This window comes from Symphodus melops (assembly GCF_947650265.1).
Source record: "Symphodus melops genome assembly, chromosome: 22".
Taxonomy (NCBI): domain Eukaryota; kingdom Metazoa; phylum Chordata; class Actinopteri; order Labriformes; family Labridae; genus Symphodus; species Symphodus melops.
The window spans coordinates 8878715-8896935 of record NC_136712.1 but is presented as its reverse complement, the minus strand read 5'-3'; the positions used below and the strand labels follow the sequence as shown (position 1 = coordinate 8896935).

Sequence of the window (18221 nt, the reverse complement as noted above, 5' to 3'; positions counted from 1 at the left end):
AACACTCATGGATACCCTTGGAGAAAATGTGTTGCTTTCTATGAGCGTTGTGTTGCACAGCATTGAACTTGAAGTTAAGCTCCCCCACGTGAAAATAGCTGTTTTCTACTCAAGGAAACATTCCTAAGCAGTGACCTAAGTACTTCTAGGAAGAGACTGTCACACACTGTGCACACAAACAATGACCGCTCCACAACTGCTGCTACCTGCCAGGCCAATATTAAAGCAATGCATATCAAAGCCATCAGCATTGCCTTCAAATCTGAGCGGGAAAAAACGTTACTTGTGAGTCAGTCACTGACTAATGTGTAAAAATAGCGGGTGTCAAACCTGGAATACCCTCTGTGAGTGAGGGGCGTTGGTCAGCCTGCAGGCCTCTCAAATGACTTCAACAATGTGTCACTGAAAAAATATTACAGAAATAGGCCAAAACCCACAATACTTCCTTGTAACAGATAGTCCGCATGTGATAATAAGAAAGAGGAGAAACTATTGCTCAGTTACAGTAATAGGAAAGATAACCCAATGTTTCATAACAGAAATACAAAGTAAGACATGTCCTTATAGGCATCGGAAGTGTCATGACATTATGTAATGTAGAGAAGCTCATTTAGGAGCTCGAAATAAAACTCAGAAGCCATCCAATAAGTTTTATGCTCCAACGTAGAACGCAACCTCTACCAATCATGGCGTTAAAACAGATAATTTCATGCCACATGTGGGAATCCCCTTTCTAACCTTCTATTGCATTGATGATCATGTATGCCTGTCCCAAAAGTAGAGAGAACAAGTTGTTAAACTGATAAACTGCATTTTTACGCATGAATACATTCCTTGAATTTAAAGGAGTTGAGAAAAGTAGACCTGGGGACCTTTGGGGTCTTTTTTTTTTTTTTTTTTTACTGAAAAATGGCGAAAGCAAGTGGTAAACTGATGATTCATTTATTATCTTAGCTCTATTCAATAACATCTAACTTTAGATTGGTGGTAGAAAAAAAGGTATTGCATTCAGTTTTTATCTGACCACAGAAGTTAATTAAATTTCGTACATACTTTGACTCACTGTGATTTATGACTACGATGCTAAAGTTTATGAAAAGTTCAAGAGGTAAAAAAAAAAAAAAAGAATCAAAGAAATTGTTCCAGGTATGAATGTATTTAAAGCAGTGTTTCCTCTTAACTTGGTCTTACATGCAATGATCACCGCACTGAGGTGATTTTCTCCACTTCACAAAACTAAATGTGTATAAGCCTGTCCAAAAGGGGATTTGGTACATCTGGAGGACATAAAGTCAAAACGGGGCTGTTTGACCTACTGTAGTTCAGTCACGTTGCAGTTCAACGTGACAGGAGGGTGTGGGCTGGGGGCCAAAACAGAACGTGACGCAAGCATTAACACGAGAATCTATGTCACATTTTGCGGGAGAAGGGAAATGGCCGCCACTGCCAAGTTATTTGACCTACTTCTCGACTCTGACTGAGAAGTGGAGCACAGGGGCAGTACAGTGTGCAGAAGCAACAGGCGGGAGCTGGAGTGCAAGAACTGAGACGAAACTGAGAACTGAGAGAAACTTCTTTCAGCATCATGATAACGGGGTAAGAAATGTTTTATTATCATTACCGGCGCTTTAACATACACAATAAAACAAGATGCATTGCATTATTTTGACTATTTCATTTTTTTTAATATATATATTTCTGCACACGTTTGCGGCAATGCATTTGTAGATTTTGTTATGTTTGCTGTCGTCAGAATTTATGAGATGGTTGTTTTTTGAGTGACTGTTTTTGATGGGAACCACGTGACGGGCTCCTACAGTAGGACGTCTTACAGTCTTCTAATAAGTCCTGAACAAACAAGTCGCAGATAAGGGGACACGCACCTCCCTCCAGTGGGTAGTGTCGCCTGAAACGTTCAACGTGACCGTGTTTATTTCCACGGAGCTGTCAGGAGCGAGTTCAATTCTCTGACTGGATAAACTGCCCAGTTTGCGGGAAAAAACGATAGAGTCTTGAAACTCCACTTTTGAAAACTTTTGAGAACTTGACGCTGATGGTAAGAGGCAATAATGAATTTATTTTTATTATTTATTTTTTGTTCTAATTCACTCGATTTGTAAGGTTTATTTGAGGCTTTGAGACAAGGTTGAAGAAAGTGGCACCTCTTTGCGTGTTGTTAACATACTTTTAAAATGTTTGTAAACTTAAATACCTACAAGTTTGTTAGCGTCCTTAAGCAAACTACTTGTCTAGTTTTGGCCTGTATGTGTATTTTAAGTGTGGTGTCTTTTTTTTGACAAGCTGTGTGTCGCATCTCATTAACCCACATCCACAGAGCTTGACTGCGTGCGTCACAGGAGTTTTTTTTGGCACACTTTCAGCCATTTTTACTGTCTCAAAGTTAACTTTTTTTTGTGTGTTGTTGTCTTGCTTGTCATTGTAATGCAATATGTCTGGGTTGCAGAAACTGTTACTTCCAAATAGACTGTAGTCGTTTAGTTGATGTACTTGTGAAGAAGGGGTTCCTCGGTGTTTTTCTGCACAGTGGAAACCTGATCTGCATACCGCGCCCACTTCATTTTCGACGCAAACAACTTTCACTCCGAGCTGGTCAAAGAAAGCGATCGTAGTTTTGACTTTTTTTTTTTTAATCAAGTCTTTAGATATTTATCCAGCTGTTAAGGAGTAGCAATTTCGAGGAAGGTCACAGTGATGTGGTGTTTACACCTGTTTTTGAAAGTTATCAGAGCACTTTTGGAAAACTACACATTTTGAACATTTTCCTTAAAACACATTTTAAGTACACAGAAATCGTAAAATTACAGACTATTTGACTCGTTGTGATCTTGTTCTTTATTCTGTGGATGTCAGATTATTGCGCAACACCCCCCCCCCCCCCCTCTCTCTCTCCGAATAGCCCCCTCCGTCTGGTCCCTTTTGGGTGTTTTTTTTTCCTTCTAACATCCTACTTCTCTAAGGCTTTTTAAAAAGTGTTTATTAGTACACTGAACTCTGTTTTTCTTTGTTCTTTTAATCTCCCTTTTAAGATTTTTGACTTGAAATGTGTTTTTTTAGAAGCACTCATAAAGATGAACCTGCAGTTTAAGAACACAATTTTAAGGTCTAGGTTTTGGACAGAGCAGCGGCCTTAGTCCCATACTTTATTTTTGTGGTATTTGTTCTCAAATTGCAGTTTTGAAGATCAGGAAAGTACAACATTTTGACCTTGTGTTGAGTAAAGTATTAGTATCAGTATCAGAATCAGTAGTGAAATCCTCTATCTCTCAGCTGTAGTTCCCGCTCCTCCCAACACCTCTCATGGTCTCCATACGGCTGATAAAGCGCTCAGTAGTCCGAGTCAACCAGAGGCCCAACAAAGGTTGTGGTTACTATCCACCTACATGCTAAACTGAACCTCAGAGACGGTGCAGTTTGTGAAAAGATGAAGCTGGAAACGCGGGGTAGGACATTACACCCAGAATTCAACAGTTCTGCTCTAATTAAAGTCGGCACATGTCAGCTGGGAAAGGTGGTAAACCTTCATTTTCTCCAAGTGACCTTCTGATCTTAACTTGTGACCTTTGACTGGCAGACACACCGAAGCAGGTTGAGAGTCACGTTTACTCCGACACGGCAGGCCGCGTGTGAATTTTGTCAGAGATTTATTTGGTGCTGGTTCAGACCTGTTGCTGAAGTAATTACTCAGTGGCTTAGGCCACACATGTATTCAATCACGTAAAGCAAAGAGAGAGCAGGTACTGCTGGTACATGGAAGGAAGTTTGAGCACTTATTAGCTTTGTCTGTGATCTATATCCATAAAAAAGTTCAGATCACACCTCATTGAAACTCTGCAGGCCCAGCAGAGCCAAACCAACCTCTGCCCTTCTTCTAACACTGAGTTTTTTTTTTCTCCAAAAGGGACATAGAGATGGCCTCTCCATCAACATCCACAGCAAGACAAGCGACCGAATCGAATGCAGAGAGCTCACTTCTGGGGGGCATCGAGGCCTTAAAGTTGAAGGTTGGGCCTGTGCGGAGGAACCTCTTTGGGCCTGTAGACCACGAGCAGCTGCAGAGGGACTTCCAGAGGCTACTTTGCATGAGTGTTGAAGTGGCCAACAAGCGCTGGAACTTTGATTTCCAGAAGGAAATGCCAGGAGAGGGTGCCAATGTTGAGTGGGAGGAGCTGAAGTGCCATGACGTGCCGTCGTTTTATCGCAACAGCACGGTTAAACCAGTGAGGAAACCATTCAACAGAAGGCGGACAGCTTCATCACTCGAGGGATCCTCAGGGTCCAGCAGCGGATCATCGTCCAGCAGCTCATCAGGTTCTGGAGATGAGTACCTGGAGGTGACCACCAGAGGGTGCTATCGAATCAAATTGCAATCCAAACGCAAACAGGCCTCTATCACAGGTCAGTCCACTGACGATATTTAGTTATATGAACATTTAGGAAATGTGCTTCTTCATGTCTTGCAAAGAATTAGAAAAAAGGGGATGACATCATAGTCACATTTGTATATACATATAACGTAAGTTAGCTGTTAGCTTAGCATTACACAGATACAAATGTTATAATGCACTAATTTAGTTTTTATTTAGGATTGTTGTTTTTTTCCCCCACATCTTAAACAAACAAGATAAAAAGTGTTCTTTGTGCTAGCCTAACTTGCTGTTTGTAGCTTCACATTTACTATTATAGTGTGACAGAGATTGCTAACAACTAAGACAGATTTTATGTATCACTGTCTGGAGTTAATTTTCTTGATTTTGTCTTTTTCCCCTCTGTAGATTTCTTCAAGGTGAAGAAGAGGAAGCTCATGCGTCACAAACAACCTTCTCGGCAGTAGAGAAGTACAACCAACAGAAGATCATGACACCTCACATCGATGTGTCGCATATCGAATGTATATATGTAGCATTTCGTAAAAGACTGTTCACAAGTTTGTGTAGCGTGGGCTTAAAAACAATTCTGACAACACATACTTTTGTTTTCAGCACAAGAAAGCGAACATAGTGCTAGCTAATCATGCTCAAATGGTTGTTTAAAAGCTATATCCATCCTTTAAATACTATATACTGTTTTTTCAGCTTTATACTGTGAATCTTTTTGAATGCACTCTTAATAACAGAAAACAGGCTCTAGTTTTAAGAGGTTAATTTTCTTCTGAAAGGGCCACGGATACTAATTGACCTCAGTCCTCTGTCTTTTTTTCCCTCCTTCTTGCTAAGTCATAAGACGTTTTTTAATTTGCTGAGTTACTATTCTTGGCCTCACAAAACACTTAGCCTTTGGTCTCACCCATGGGCTATGAAAGCACGATTCTAGTCAGGGGTCAAAAGCTCACCCAGGGCAACGTGACTGTGATTAGTAAGAGGTCAGAGGTCAACGGTGGAGGTTAAACGATGAGGTAATGCGGTCGCGGCTATTCCATAGTGACTTAAATTCTCAGCTATAATAATGTTTTTTATGTTACTATTTATTTGATAATCTTGATGTTAAATCATCGTCGAAAAAGAGAAAAGACAAGCAATGCTTAAAATGAGGTTAGATGAGGTGTTTGTGGAAACCTGTGCCATTTCCCCTAAATAATGCGTTAGACTCTTAAGTCTATTTGGCTGATATACACTCCACCGTTGCTGCTCAAAAGTAATGACCAGAAATATTTACACTATCAGAAAAAAAGCAAAATACGTACCAACTTTATTCCTTTTTTTGCTTTGTATTATTTGCATAATGGGGTTTTAAAAATCATTCTCTTATTTTGGAGGGGGGGCACAGACCAGAACATACCTTATTTAGCTGTATGTTTTTGTCAGCTTCATGCTTGTAACAATGTAGCATTTTCAACTCTTATTTTATTTTTTTGTTTCTTTCCTCCATGAAGGGAATCTAGTGTTTTATCACTGCCTCAGCTCAGAGAAATCTAGACTTTTGGTTCCACTTTCTTTTTTACCTGAAGAGTGGAGCTGCTTCACATGTTTGCATCGTGTGCGTACATTTAGAAGCGTTCGAATGTAAACGCGTTGGTTTGTTTATCTCGAGGTTTATCGCCTGTTGTTAGAGTTGTGGCAGTTGAACCAAAAAGTAATTGCCTTGCTTTTCAACTAGACACATTGTTAATTCAAATTGCTCATTGTATGAGTTTTTAGTTTTGAGTGGAAAAGATCTGAAGTATGTTCAGATTTTCTAACCATAACCGTTATTAGTAAGTGTTCTTTTTTAAATATGGATTAAAGCCATAATCCATTCTTACTACCTCATCATCTACAGCAACTGTAATACAGGGAAACAGCACATATATGTCTACAGACGAAAGAGAGAAAGAGAGACTGAAACAAAGGAGGGACTTATGATTATGTTGTGGTAGAAGCTGTCCAGGTTCAACACCCTGTGTCAAGTTTCACATCAGCTAAAAGTCACAGTGTCAGAGCAGAGGAAACTCCAGTGCTGCCTCAGAGGGAGCTTTTGTTGGTTGTCCCCCCCCCCCTCCTCACTTTTCCCAGAAAAAGGCAGAGGGGGAGGATGAGGAAAAGGGACACACTTTTATTAGCCAACATTGAAGACAAAATGTCTCTGAACCCCCTTCTGGATCAAAGGATTTCTCCAGACAGACAAGTGGCCCGCGACTCAGACAGGCTTTTGTCTGCCTCCTTTAAAAGTCTCTCAGTTTCTCTTTCTTTGAACAAAACCGCCTCAGTCTGGGCGAAAAATCTGCATGAAAGCTGTTGTTCATAATCCTGTTAACTCAATGTGTTTCACAGCTCTAAAAATAGCTCACATGGCTATTTTAAAATGGTAAATGTTGCTTGTTTGTCACCTTATATATGTTTGTGTGTCTGTCTTTTCATCCTGTTCAGAGGAAACTTTATTAACTTATTGAGTTTATATCATTCATTTGTGATGTAGGGATATCATTTGAAATTTCCCCATTTGTTCTGCTATAACCACCGAATTGTGTTTTCCCTAAAACTATATCTTTGCACTACTTTAAAACAAGGTGGACGAGAACTATTTTTGTATGGTTATAAAAAAAAAAAAAACCATTACAACATAAATTTCAACAAAAGACTGAGAAACAGACTTTGAATTTCTTGACATTTAGATTTGATCCCTTTTTTTCCCCTCCTCCAATCAGACTCATAAAGCTGGTTTATTGCTTCCCAGCTTTGTTAGTCTTTCTCAAACTCATGGAGAGGAAATAAAACAAAACTAATACATGTCAAGATGATCTCATTTGTGTCTCGCTGTCCAAGCAAACTCGGCTCCCTAATCAGCTGTCGCAGCTATATCAAAGAGTAGCGTTTGTTTACTTTTGATTTGGTATATGCATGAATGAATGATAATCTCTCAGTACCATTTGTTTTAATTTTGTTGTAATTCAAAGGAGGTTTGTGTATCCAGGCAACATGTAAATAGTGTATTTTCTATTGGATGAGAATCATAGCCTTTTTCATATTTGTATGACAAATGCTATATTGCTGGGTTGTTGGTGCACTGTTGCCTTTCATGTTGTTGATTTTATGGTGTGCTCAGAATAAAACAATGTTAATAAGACTGATACAAACCGCAACATACTGGTCTGTCGTTTCTTTTTCCGAAATGAACATGGATTGACAAAGAGGAGAAGGCTCAAACTTTGGATTTCTTCTCAAGCTCGTAGCTCCCCCTGGTGGTTATTAAAAAGCATTTCCCAGTCAACTACAATGAAAAGGCCGACGGGTAGCGATAGAGACGGTGACCTTAAAAAAGGGCTAAAATCTCTCTCTCTCTCTCTCTCCTTACTCTGTCTCTAATTGGCTAATACAGACTGACTAAATATAAAAGAGTAGTCTTAAATATGACTGTTCATGACAGAGGTGCTTTATCCTCTGCTGGGCGGACCACTAAATCAAACACTTTAGGTAAAAATAAAGAGTATACCTGCTACCTGCTTTTTAGGCTCCTCTATACCACTAGTTAAGAGGATATTGAGAGAAAAGATTTCAATGAAATAATGATGTGTAGCAACACGACAAAGATTGCAAAATGGAACTTTCATTCATTTCAAATGAATCACAAATAAAAATACAACAAAAACACCACAGGTAGTGTTCGTCATTCACAGAGATTTCAATGTACAGTACATTAGCAAATTTAAAGACGCCAGAAGTTGAAGTCCTGCTGTTAACATGAAGTGTTCAGAAACACTTCACAGGAGGGATCTAGTGTACGTATCGACATGCAACTTTTGATTTTGCAATTAACAACAGTGGCTGGTAGTGTCAGACATTCTTTCTTTTCACTTGTAGTTCAACTATCTTCCTTTGAATCAAGTTTCTGACCAAAGAGTCCAGTGGAGAGGGAAACACATGTTACTGAATCGAAGGTTTCTCTTCTAATGAGCAGCCAATCCTGATCATGATATCGTCAATATATATGTATATATAAAGAAGTGTTGTTGGCTTTTTAAAAGTCACACAATGATGAGACACTTATTCATAATCAAGTTAAAAAAAAAAAAAAGTGCAAATCTGCAACAAACAGGCAAAATGTTTCTTCTTCTGCAAATGTCAGTATACAGTTTACATTTCGATGTGTTTGAGACGTGTGGCAGCGTAAAGAAGAAGAAGACAACGGGAGGTTGTCTTTCTGTCAGTGTGTGTGTGTGTGTTTTATCAAAGAGAACTCTGGTAAATTAAGACAACAACAACTTGAGGTGTAAACATTCCCGTGAACGGAAAGTGAAAAAAAAGGAATGATGGGCACGCTTCATTTAGTACCCAGAATGCTTTACAGTACAGTTCGTAAACCTGATTACACAAAGCTGTACACGAGAGAAATCAAGTGGTTATTCCATAAAAGTTTCCTAAAGCGCGTCTAAGATCTAAGTGGTTCATTAAAGTCTTCAAAACGTTTCCTAAAAGCTTCCAAAAAAATACTACAGTGCAATATAACAGTACATCAATGAACATATCGTACATATCTACAAGGGCTTCGAAGGCTGATGACGGCAACCATGAATTTCTACGTCACAATCATTTATTCACAATCTTTAGGCGATGTCAGCGTCTCAAATTGCTTCAGCTTTACGCTAAGAACTCTTGATTTATGAGGCGAAAATCTGATGACCTCAATTAAGAGCATCAGCACTTTAAACAGTTTGTACATCCAGTGAGATCTTAGAAATATACACAGCGGTACATTCTGCGAAGGCCTCACAAGGCCTGAACGTCACACACTGGTTGACCACCAGCTTCCCTTTATAACGCCTGTTTTAACCAGGCGCTGCAACAAAAAAAAAAGTGTAGGTTTATATTTCAAACCTCAGTGAGGACTCTCACTCGTCCTGTGCACAGATGTAGAAACGAGACGCCACCCGGTGGTTGTGGGAGGTATTGAAGCTGGTTCGAAATACTCAAAAGTCACGGCGCGTGAGAAACAACCTCCACCAAATCTTTCCACCACTCACGCGTCTCGGAGCTGCCCTGCGGTACTTGTGTACTTGTGTTCTTCATAGCTGGCGATGCAGCGCGCTTCTGTCCCTCCACATGGCTCGGACCTCTTTGAAGAGCAGCGGAGTGATGAATACGATGCTGCCCGCTGTCTGTAACATCATGACAGGCAAACCGTAGTTACAAAAAGGGTTGTGTGGTCATGTGTGGTTGGGGGGGGGGGGAGTTGGTGATTAATTACGTTTAATGCATGAAATGACTTAAAGGGTGGGAACTTTGGAAAAGTTTATACTTCTTCCCACTCACTTTTTTTTTTTGAAAGGTATGTTTTATGTACGTTATGTTTTTTTTTTTGCTTTAAAAAAAAATATTTTTGTGTAAGGTACATGCTTGTTCGAAAAAAAAAGAAAACAATCAATAAGTATGGCTACATGATTGTTTCTACAGGTGGAAGTAGTAGATGAGAGCGCTAGCTAGAAGTTAAACAGTTTTTTTTTTGCTTTAGTCATTTCCTCAAGTCAAACTGCAGTTTGAAAAAAATAAAATAAATGGCCAACTGTATTTTTCAGGAAGTCCTCTTACCATGACGACGAAGAAGTAGAACACACTCGTCCAGCCCAGTCTGCTCTCAATCAGGGACACCAGGTACTAAAAGAAAAACAGAGGTTAAAAATGTCTAAAGGATGCTTTGATTCAGCATCATATTATACATCTTTACTCGACATAGTAATCATATACTTTAAACTCTTAGCGCTTAATTGTTGCACAATGATTTTTAGATATTCATGTGTGTTGGGATCACATATTAAATGTATGACTTTCAGTATATCAGCGCTTTTTCATGGGAAATGTTTTTCACCTGTCCCCCGGCGGCTCCTATACTTCCTGTTCCGTCCACGATGCCCGTCACAGTAGCCAGCGCCTCCCGACTCCCCCTCAGGGCATCCTGCCTCCCGAGGTCAGCGGAGATGGCCGAGCTGATCATGTTAGACGGCCCGCCGATGAAGAAGCCCGTGGTGGCCAGCAGCACTGCGTTTATCACCTGGTCATTTGGTGATCCTGAGGACAAAGAAGACAACAAAAAAAAGAGAGAGAGAGAGAGGAGAAAACTCAACTGTTACGTTTTCTTTTGATCCCTCAATCAACTTGTTATCAGCAGAAAGTATACTCACGGCTGTATCCCACCAGGGATCCCATGGCTAGAGCCAGACTCACAGCCAACACTGGAGATCTCTTTCCCATGAAGTCAGAAATCAAACCCTGAACTGTCCCACCTGAGAGGAAGAAAAACAAACGACAAAAACAAATGAGAAAAAAAACATTTTTACGTCCAAACTCTAAGGAGGTTTACTGTAGAGTAAACTTCCTCTTATTACGATCAAATGAAGCACTGTTGTTAAAAAAGAAACCCCATAATGCACTTCTTTACTAACTTGATCATGTTTTTAATCTGTATTTGTTTTTTTAAGTATACTGACACTTTTTTTTTTTTTTTTTTAAAGATTTATTTTTGGCGTTTTTATGCCTTTATTATAGAGGGAGGACAGTGGATAGAGTCGGAAAGGGGGAGAGAGTGGGGAGAGACATGCGGGAAATGGGCCACAGGCCGGACGCGAACCCGGGCCGCCCGCGCGCGAGGACTGAGCCTCAATACGTGGGATCGCGCGCACTGCCGCTGCGCCACCGGCGACCCCAAGTATACTGACACTTTGATGATGCGATGACATTATAAAAGGGTGAAAGAAGAAGTCGAAAGAAGAAGTTTGCGTGTCACTCACCGATGATTCCGCCGACGTCATACCACACAGACAAGCGGTCGGCCTCGGCCTCCTTCCAGCCGTAGTTGTTGCTCAGGTAGAAAGGAAGCCAGAAGAAGAAGGAGTAGTTGACCAGCTTCAGACACGCATAAGCCAGGGAATACTGCAGCACAAACAGGGACAGGCTCAATATTGCTTTGTATCGCGTGAATCCATGCGACACTTCCTGTTTCAAAAAAAACAACCAAAAACCCTTCATATTTTTTTTTTTTCGTGACACGTGGACTCACAGGTAGCACTCCAGGCAGAAAGAACGCCTGGCAGAATCCGATGGCCTTTGGAGGCTCCTCCAGAGGTTCATCGGGCTGTGTCACCGAGTGGTACGGTCTGCCGTAGACCTCCACATCATCCTCCTCGTCGCTCATCAAAGGCCTGTGGATGTCTGTGTCCGTCTCCACCGGGCTGAGCCCAGTCTCTGGCTCCAAGCATAAACCTGACACACACACACACACACACACATTTGAGCAGGGGTGAGTTCAATTAAATGGGGCGGCAGCAGCTCAGTCTGTAGGGACTTGGGTTGGGAACCGGAGGGTAGCCGGTTCAAGTCCCGGCACGGACCAAGTCCGGAAACTGGTCTGGTAGCTGGAGAGGTGCCAGTCCACTTCCTGAGCACTGCCGAGGTGCCCCTGAGCAAGGCACCGAACCCCAAAAACTGCTCTGGAGCGCTCTCTGTGGGCAGCCCCCTCACTCTGAGACCTCTCCATTAATGCAGAGTGAAAACCGAATTTCCCCTTGCGGGATTAATAAAGTATATAAAAAAAAAAAAAATAATAATAATAATTTAACCAAGAGTCAAGGGAATCAGACGTAAAGTGTTGTGTGTGTGTGGCACAGGTTGGACATGGACAATTCAAGTGGGGTTAAAAAAAAGAGCCAAGAATGTGAAATACGACATCAGATAATCATAAATCATTTCAGATAAAGGATCCGAGCAGCAATTTCGAGAATGCTTCATTTCAGTTTCAGTCAATTCAAAGGAAGGATGTGCGACTTTTTTTTTGGAAAAAGCCGCCCTTGAGCAACAGCACGAATTGAATCGAATTGAATTTTTTTTCTGTTTTTTTAATTGAAACCCGCTCTCTTCCAGCAACAAAACAAAACCTCCAAACCGTCTCCAACTCACGTTCCCATGGAGGAGTTTAGCGCAGGAAGCGGACCAAACCGTCCTCGGCTGGAGCGTCGTATCAGCACGCTATTGTTAGCACACGTGGTCGGAAAAAAGCGCCTACGGGAGAAGGCTCTGTTGTTCTTCTTTACTCTAGTCCTTGACCAAAACAAACTTCTATCTGCAGAGAGGGAGGAGTCGGCTATTGTCCAAGTAAACCTAATCACAACAACACAGCCGACGGCACTCAGGCCGCTCACTCACATTGTCGACACTTGTGAGTGACTCAGAGTTACATTCAGATAGCACATACTGTACTTGCTTTCTGCTGTATTTAAATGTAAATGCGGCGTTCTTACCAACTTCTTTAGGGGACGTAAGAAGGCCGAAGAACACCACCACCCCGCCGGCAAACTGTACCACTGAGGTCACCAGGAAGGCATACTGCACAGAGTGACACAGAGTACATCACGTAAGCATTGAGGAGCATTAAACACCACGCTAATAAAACAGCGTGCTCCATACCTCATATCCATACTTGAGTACACTCGAAGCCAGGAAGGCTCCCAGGATGTTGCCTACAGACGCACAAGCGCTCCACAGGCCGAACACAAAGCCACGACTGGAACACAAAATATAGCTGAGTTATGATTTATAGAAATAGAAAAATACGATTTTGGATAATTTGTGTCTCGGAAAAACAACACTACTAAGGAATTTACAACTTCAGTCAAAATAGAGCAAATTCTGTTTGCAAGTCCTGTCTAAAGAGCGTCTATGTTTGGAGGCAGCGGTGATGAATGGATGTCATTGTGCGAGTGTGGGCGTTTCCCTTTCTAAACTTGACACACGACGACTTGGCTCAATATTTCTGGGCTGCATAGATGTCGCAGTTTGGATCAAAACTCATCCAAACTGTGAAAGAGAAGACGAGGCACTGTCAGGCCTGTGTAAGAAATGTCACCCACCCAGTCTTGCCGAACCAGTTTCCCATGACGGCCACCACACAGGGCCATACGGCCGACTGCAGGAGGCCATTCAGCACCCAGAGGCCACAGTACAGGTAGACGTTGTAGATTTTGAGCCATTCAGTGAGAGTGCCAAACACGAACTCCTGCGAACACACACACACACGAAAGCTACAGCTGTGATCCAACACGTCGCGTGAATGCGCCGACCACTGACACCAGGTCTTTTGTACTCACCACTGCAGCAGAGCCACACAGGCCAAAGCAGAGCAGGTAGCGCAGGTTCACTCTGTCCCCAACCACGCCACTCAGATACAGACCCTGTGTGCAAACAACAACAACAACACACACTCACACACGTTGGAAACGTACAGGCCTGATTCAGTCTGCAACTCTGCTCGCTCCACATTCAAAGTTAATCTGCTTTTTGTTTTTGGAGGCCACCGCGATGACGGTTCTGCACGTCACCAATCAGCTGCTGTCACTTCTGCTCATTTCCTCATGACACTCTATAAAATAGTGATTGTCATACTTGTTTTTTTTGTTTTTATTGCTGTAACTCACCACTGCATATGAGAACAGGAAGATGGAGTCCAGAGCTCCCAGAAACAGAGTGGCCTGGTCTTTATCCGCAAATAAGCGATTGTCCTCCCAAGTCTGAGAGAGGACAGAAGAATCACATCGATGAGTACAGTCACACATTCAGACTCATGCCTAAATGGGCCTGTTTATTTTTTTATTTACTTATTGGAGCTTTCGACTTGAGCTCTGAGCTAAACTGATGCCCTAAAAAAATAATAAATTTTTGTTTTGTTTGTTTTTTAGGGGACAGTGCATGCAACTCCATTACTGCAAATATTTCCAAACTAGCAACGGCCAATCATATGAGCCATTCAAACTGCTACTTGTCTTTTTCGGAGGGGCCGTAACCAAAACACTGTTTGTGTGGTAAAATGCATCAAAAGGAAACATTTAATATCGCACATGGTTCCTTTCAGAATAAAATACCTACAATTAAAAAAAGTTCTTATTATTCTTAGCTGATTCAGGCCTGGTGATTTTTTTTTTTTACTCTCTGATGATGAAGAAGAAGAAGTGAAGTTACCTCGCCAGGTGAGTATGCAGACGCGGTGTCATTCCGGAAGGACGGCGTCCACTGGGCTGAGATGCTCACTTTCACATTGCTGAAGGTTTTCCTGGACGCGTGCAGCAACACATAGCTGGAGAGACACAGAACAGAACGGTTAAAAACAGCACATGTTACACGCTGACAATTCCTTGGATTTTCCCCTAAAGTTCTTGTTAGTCGTCTTCAGGTGCGGACGCTCACCGAACACATGCAGGAGGTAAAGTTCCCTTATTTAGCTGAGCAGCATTTTGCCCTGTGTGCAAACTTCCTGCTGCAGGCGGCACTTTGCTCTGCACTGTGACACGAGGTCACGCCGAGGCTGCAGACGTGTGACACCGAATCTACAGTAATTAAAGATTAACAGACCTGACTGAAGCAAACGCATGCCGAGGGACTGACCAGGTGGCCACACAATATTTCCGTTGATATTTTCTCCTCTGCTTTTGACGCTCATTCTGGATTCTCAGCTTCTAAAAGGATTCCTGAAAATGTTCCCGATCATTCCCTCGTTCTATTCGGCTCCTCTTCAGTGTCCGTGCAGCACACCTGACCTTCCCGTAGGAAATCATTACCTAATGTTTCAGTTAACTTGACCTCATCTCACCATGCTCCAGAGGACCTTTCACAGCTCAGACGCATTTTTCTACTGGCTACATTTCACTTTTCTGCAACTGTATTCTTGGGGTTGAGACTATAAATGGCCTGTAAGGAGATGTTTGTTTTCAAACTGCAACCAAATATGTCTGAGATCTAATTTCCCATCTCTCCTGGGATGTTTCCCTTTCAGCTTCTTTCACAATAAACAGCAAAACAAAAAAAAAAACACAAAAGCCTTACAAAGAAAAAAAAAAAAAACATACCACAGGGTCATCTACAAACCAACCGGGGAGGTTTTTTTTTTTTTTTTTTCTAGGAAGATCTTTAAGGTAGGTTTGATATCTGCATTACCTAAAGAAGGTGAGGAGGAAGGCAACCAGGTGATGATGGGTGTACTGTGACAGGTAGCCACAGCACGAGGGAGGCATCACAGGGGCGGCTGGAGGGAAGAAGATGGAGGTGGAGGACAAGGAAGAAGGAGGTGGTGGTGGTGGAGGAGGTCTTCAGGGGGACAACAAGACAGGGAGAGGGGGGGGGCGGGGGTCCTCAGCTATATTTTCCCACTACGCCAGACGGGACGAGGACAAAGTAACAAAGTCGCCTGGAGAGAAGGAATTAGAAAAACAGCGTTACTATGTCCCGTTTTATGAAACTGATTCTTACATATGCCATTAAACAACAGTACTGTTCATGTTTGTGAGAAGTGTATTGGAAATAAATGCCGACACACACACAGTGACTATCACCGCCACACATCCCAGCTTTAAATTTGACCAAAGGTGTTTCCCGCAAAAACAGAAAGAGCAGAATTCCCTTTCGAAAGGTCGTCGAGTTTGACCTCACCCGCCCGAGTTTCCTGTGACCACCAGGTGATGAATACCATTTTACCTGTTCATTGAGCCGGTCCTGGATGATACCTGTGCTACAACAGGCAGTTTCTTGTTCAGAGTATCCATCCCCTTCGAGTCAAAAAAAACCAACCCATAGTATAAATAGAAGCATTCGGGCTGAATGCTGGGTGTTGTCTGGCCACTACATGTATATCAAAGGGCCCAGTGTATGACTGAGGGCCACTGAAAGTGTTACACCTCACCCAGCAGCTCATGACGTTAACACAGCTTTACAGGGATGTACCTCTACTACAGACTAAGTATTCTACATTGGTGCTGCCTTTTCCCCTGAATTAAAAATCTGCATTCCTCACAGCCATCGCTCCCGTTTTCCATCAAATTGCACAAATGTTTTTTTAGGGGTAAAAGTAGTTAATATTAAATAAAAAAAAATAAAAAAATTAAGATGGATCCGTGATACGGTGATCAGTGTCAAGGATCTTTTTTTTTCCCCTTGCATTTTTTTTTGCACAACAATCAGTGGGGTTAGTTTTAGACAACAGTTAGAAAATACAACATTTGAGAACAGCGGCTTTACTTTCACTTCCTTGGTAAAACATTTCATAACCACATCATGTTTTCAGTTCAGGGCATCCTTGTTATCACTTTCATCTGTACTGAGTGGAGGTGAAATGAAAATGCTATCAAAACATAACATCCCAGGATTGTATAAGGCAGAAATAGCTTTCACCTCAATGAACAAGTTAAGAACCATTTTGTCAAAGCACCAGCAACATAATCTTTCTTTCTTATGACAAGGCTTTTGCAAACACAGACCACCTTAGTGTGAATTTAAATGTGCAGCTCTTCACATTTCAGAGGCTTCAGATTGTTGAGCTTTGAGTCTTTTAACAAAGCACTGCAGTAAAAACAAATGTGCTGTTTCCACCATTGGTGTGTGTCAGCAAGTTACCCTACAGAAACAGAAGGTGGGACTGTTGCTGTATATTGTCCAAAATAAATACAGCAGGACAAAATGAAAGGAACATGTTTGCATGATAAGCGCTATCAATAGTCCTAGCCTACATTGTGCCTCTCACATTAACTCTGTTTGGTATGCAAACCCACATTATTTAGCTACTTCATAGATGACAAACCTATCTTTTAATACAACATAGGCCCCTCGTCTTTCAAGAATTTTCTCGAGAATTGTGTGTGTGTTTTTTTAAAGGGCTGTATTTGCCACTTTCAACACAAGCTGTTTCTGCCCATCTCCACCTCACAAAGTGACAAGGCACATAACGCTATTTGGTTGTTTACATAGTCAGTTCCGGGTCCATTAATCCTTAAAGTCGACTTATATTTCATACAACAGACATTAATAGTTTCATACTCTGAAGAAACAAGCAAAAGACAGCGTTTTCTTACCTTTCTGCTCTTGTAGTTTGCTCTCGGTGTGGCAGACAATCCCGTGTTTACTGTAGATTCCTGTGACACGACCGTCGCTTCCCGCAACAAGAGCATGGCGGCGCACTGTTGCCCCCAGCAGGACAGGGGTGGAATTGCACGAGTGGACTGACAGGTGGGGGATACTGTTGGGAGAGTGACAGTGGCGTCTGAGTGACAACTGCTCAGCTTTCACCTGTCACTGTACCACTTGTTGGAGGAGCCGACCTATCATTGGCTACAGGAAGATATCTGCACAGTTCAAAATGTGCTGCGCCAAATGTGCATACTTCCCAGCCTGAGACTGAAACAAGGACCCAGCACAGACACTGCTTAACACTTTAATTCTGGTAAGCCTTTAACTATAATATATAGTAAGGTCGTTTAGTGTATGTTTTAAGTGTATTTTAGGGTGAGCTGCATACATTTACATTTTGACATTGTTATGAATTTCTATTGCTGTTGAATGTGTTTTGTTTTATTAGGCTCACATGAAACCAGCGGTTTACTAAAATGTGTAAATGTATAGGCTGAGTAATATGTGGAGTGACTTAAAACAGGTTGCCCACCATTGATCTGTGTGGAAAAAAAGGTTTAGAAAAGAAAATTCTCGAGTGTGCTCTGAAAAACAAAAAACAAAAATTAAATTAACTTTATTTTGCTTTCTATACCTATTTATGAACAGTTGTTACTTACTTACTTACTTACTTACTTACTTACTTACTTACTACAAAGGATATTATTACTTAATTCTCCCCATCTGGTCATATTTATGTAGTGAAATTTACAACATTTTGCAAATCTTCTTACTCTCTTACTTTATATTTAGACCAATATGGAAATTACACCAAGAAGGGTGGGCTGCATAATCTACAGCTGCATAAACAAC

The 18221-nt window shown here is 41.6% G+C and overlaps 2 protein-coding genes across 4 annotated transcripts; one reads left to right on the top strand and one right to left on the bottom strand.

Moving 5' to 3' along the window:
- The first annotated feature begins 1320 nt into the window (after window positions 1–1320).
- On the top strand, window positions 1321–8353 carry cdkn1d (cyclin-dependent kinase inhibitor 1D). 2 transcript variants are annotated; one of them, XM_079335812.1, is made up of 3 exons: window positions 1321–1596; window positions 3920–4416; window positions 4794–8353. In XM_079335812.1, exons 1-3 carry the CDS (start codon window positions 1586–1588, stop codon window positions 4850–4852), a joined length of 567 nt encoding a protein of 188 aa, XP_079191938.1. In that variant the 5' UTR covers window positions 1321–1585; the 3' UTR covers window positions 4853–8353. The 2 variants fall into 2 exon arrangements, with proteins under 2 accessions (XP_079191938.1, XP_079191939.1); XM_079335813.1 differs by lacking the exon at window positions 1321–1596 and adding an exon at window positions 1672–2056.
- On the bottom strand, window positions 8021–17415 carry slc37a3 (solute carrier family 37 member 3). 2 transcript variants are annotated; one of them, XM_079335810.1, is made up of 15 exons: window positions 17315–17387; window positions 15945–16015; window positions 15408–15657; window positions 14436–14550; window positions 13895–13987; window positions 13568–13651; window positions 13331–13476; window positions 12888–12984; window positions 12722–12806; window positions 11485–11687; window positions 11216–11357; window positions 10610–10711; window positions 10297–10496; window positions 10020–10085; window positions 8021–9589 (listed from the first exon to the last, which is right to left on the bottom strand). In XM_079335810.1, the coding sequence occupies exons 3-15, from the start codon at window positions 15482–15484 to the stop codon at window positions 9497–9499; spliced, it is 1503 nt and encodes a 500-aa protein (XP_079191936.1). In that variant the 5' UTR covers window positions 15485–15657; window positions 15945–16015; window positions 17315–17387; the 3' UTR covers window positions 8021–9496. The 2 variants fall into 2 exon arrangements, with proteins under 2 accessions (XP_079191936.1, XP_079191937.1); XM_079335811.1 differs by lacking the exon at window positions 15945–16015 and having other exon boundaries at window positions 17315–17415.
- Between the last annotated feature and the right edge of the window lie 806 nt (window positions 17416–18221).

Excerpts from the sequence above, each read along its gene's own strand:
- slc37a3 (XM_079335811.1), bottom strand. The coding sequence starts at position 15,484 with ATGCCTCCCTCGTGCTGTGGCTACCTGTCACAGTACACCCATCATCAC. Across the intron at positions 10,712-11,215 it reads TGACGTCGGCGGAATCATCG|GTGGGACAGTTCAGGGTTTG; the intron begins GTGAGTGACACG and ends TCTTCCTCTCAG. Across the intron at positions 10,086-10,296 it reads TAGGAGCCGCCGGGGGACAG|TACCTGGTGTCCCTGATTGA; the intron begins GTGAAAAACATT and ends TTTTTCTTTTAG.
- cdkn1d (XM_079335812.1), top strand. Across the intron at positions 4,417-4,793 it reads CAAACAGGCCTCTATCACAG|ATTTCTTCAAGGTGAAGAAG; the intron begins GTCAGTCCACTG and ends TCCCCTCTGTAG.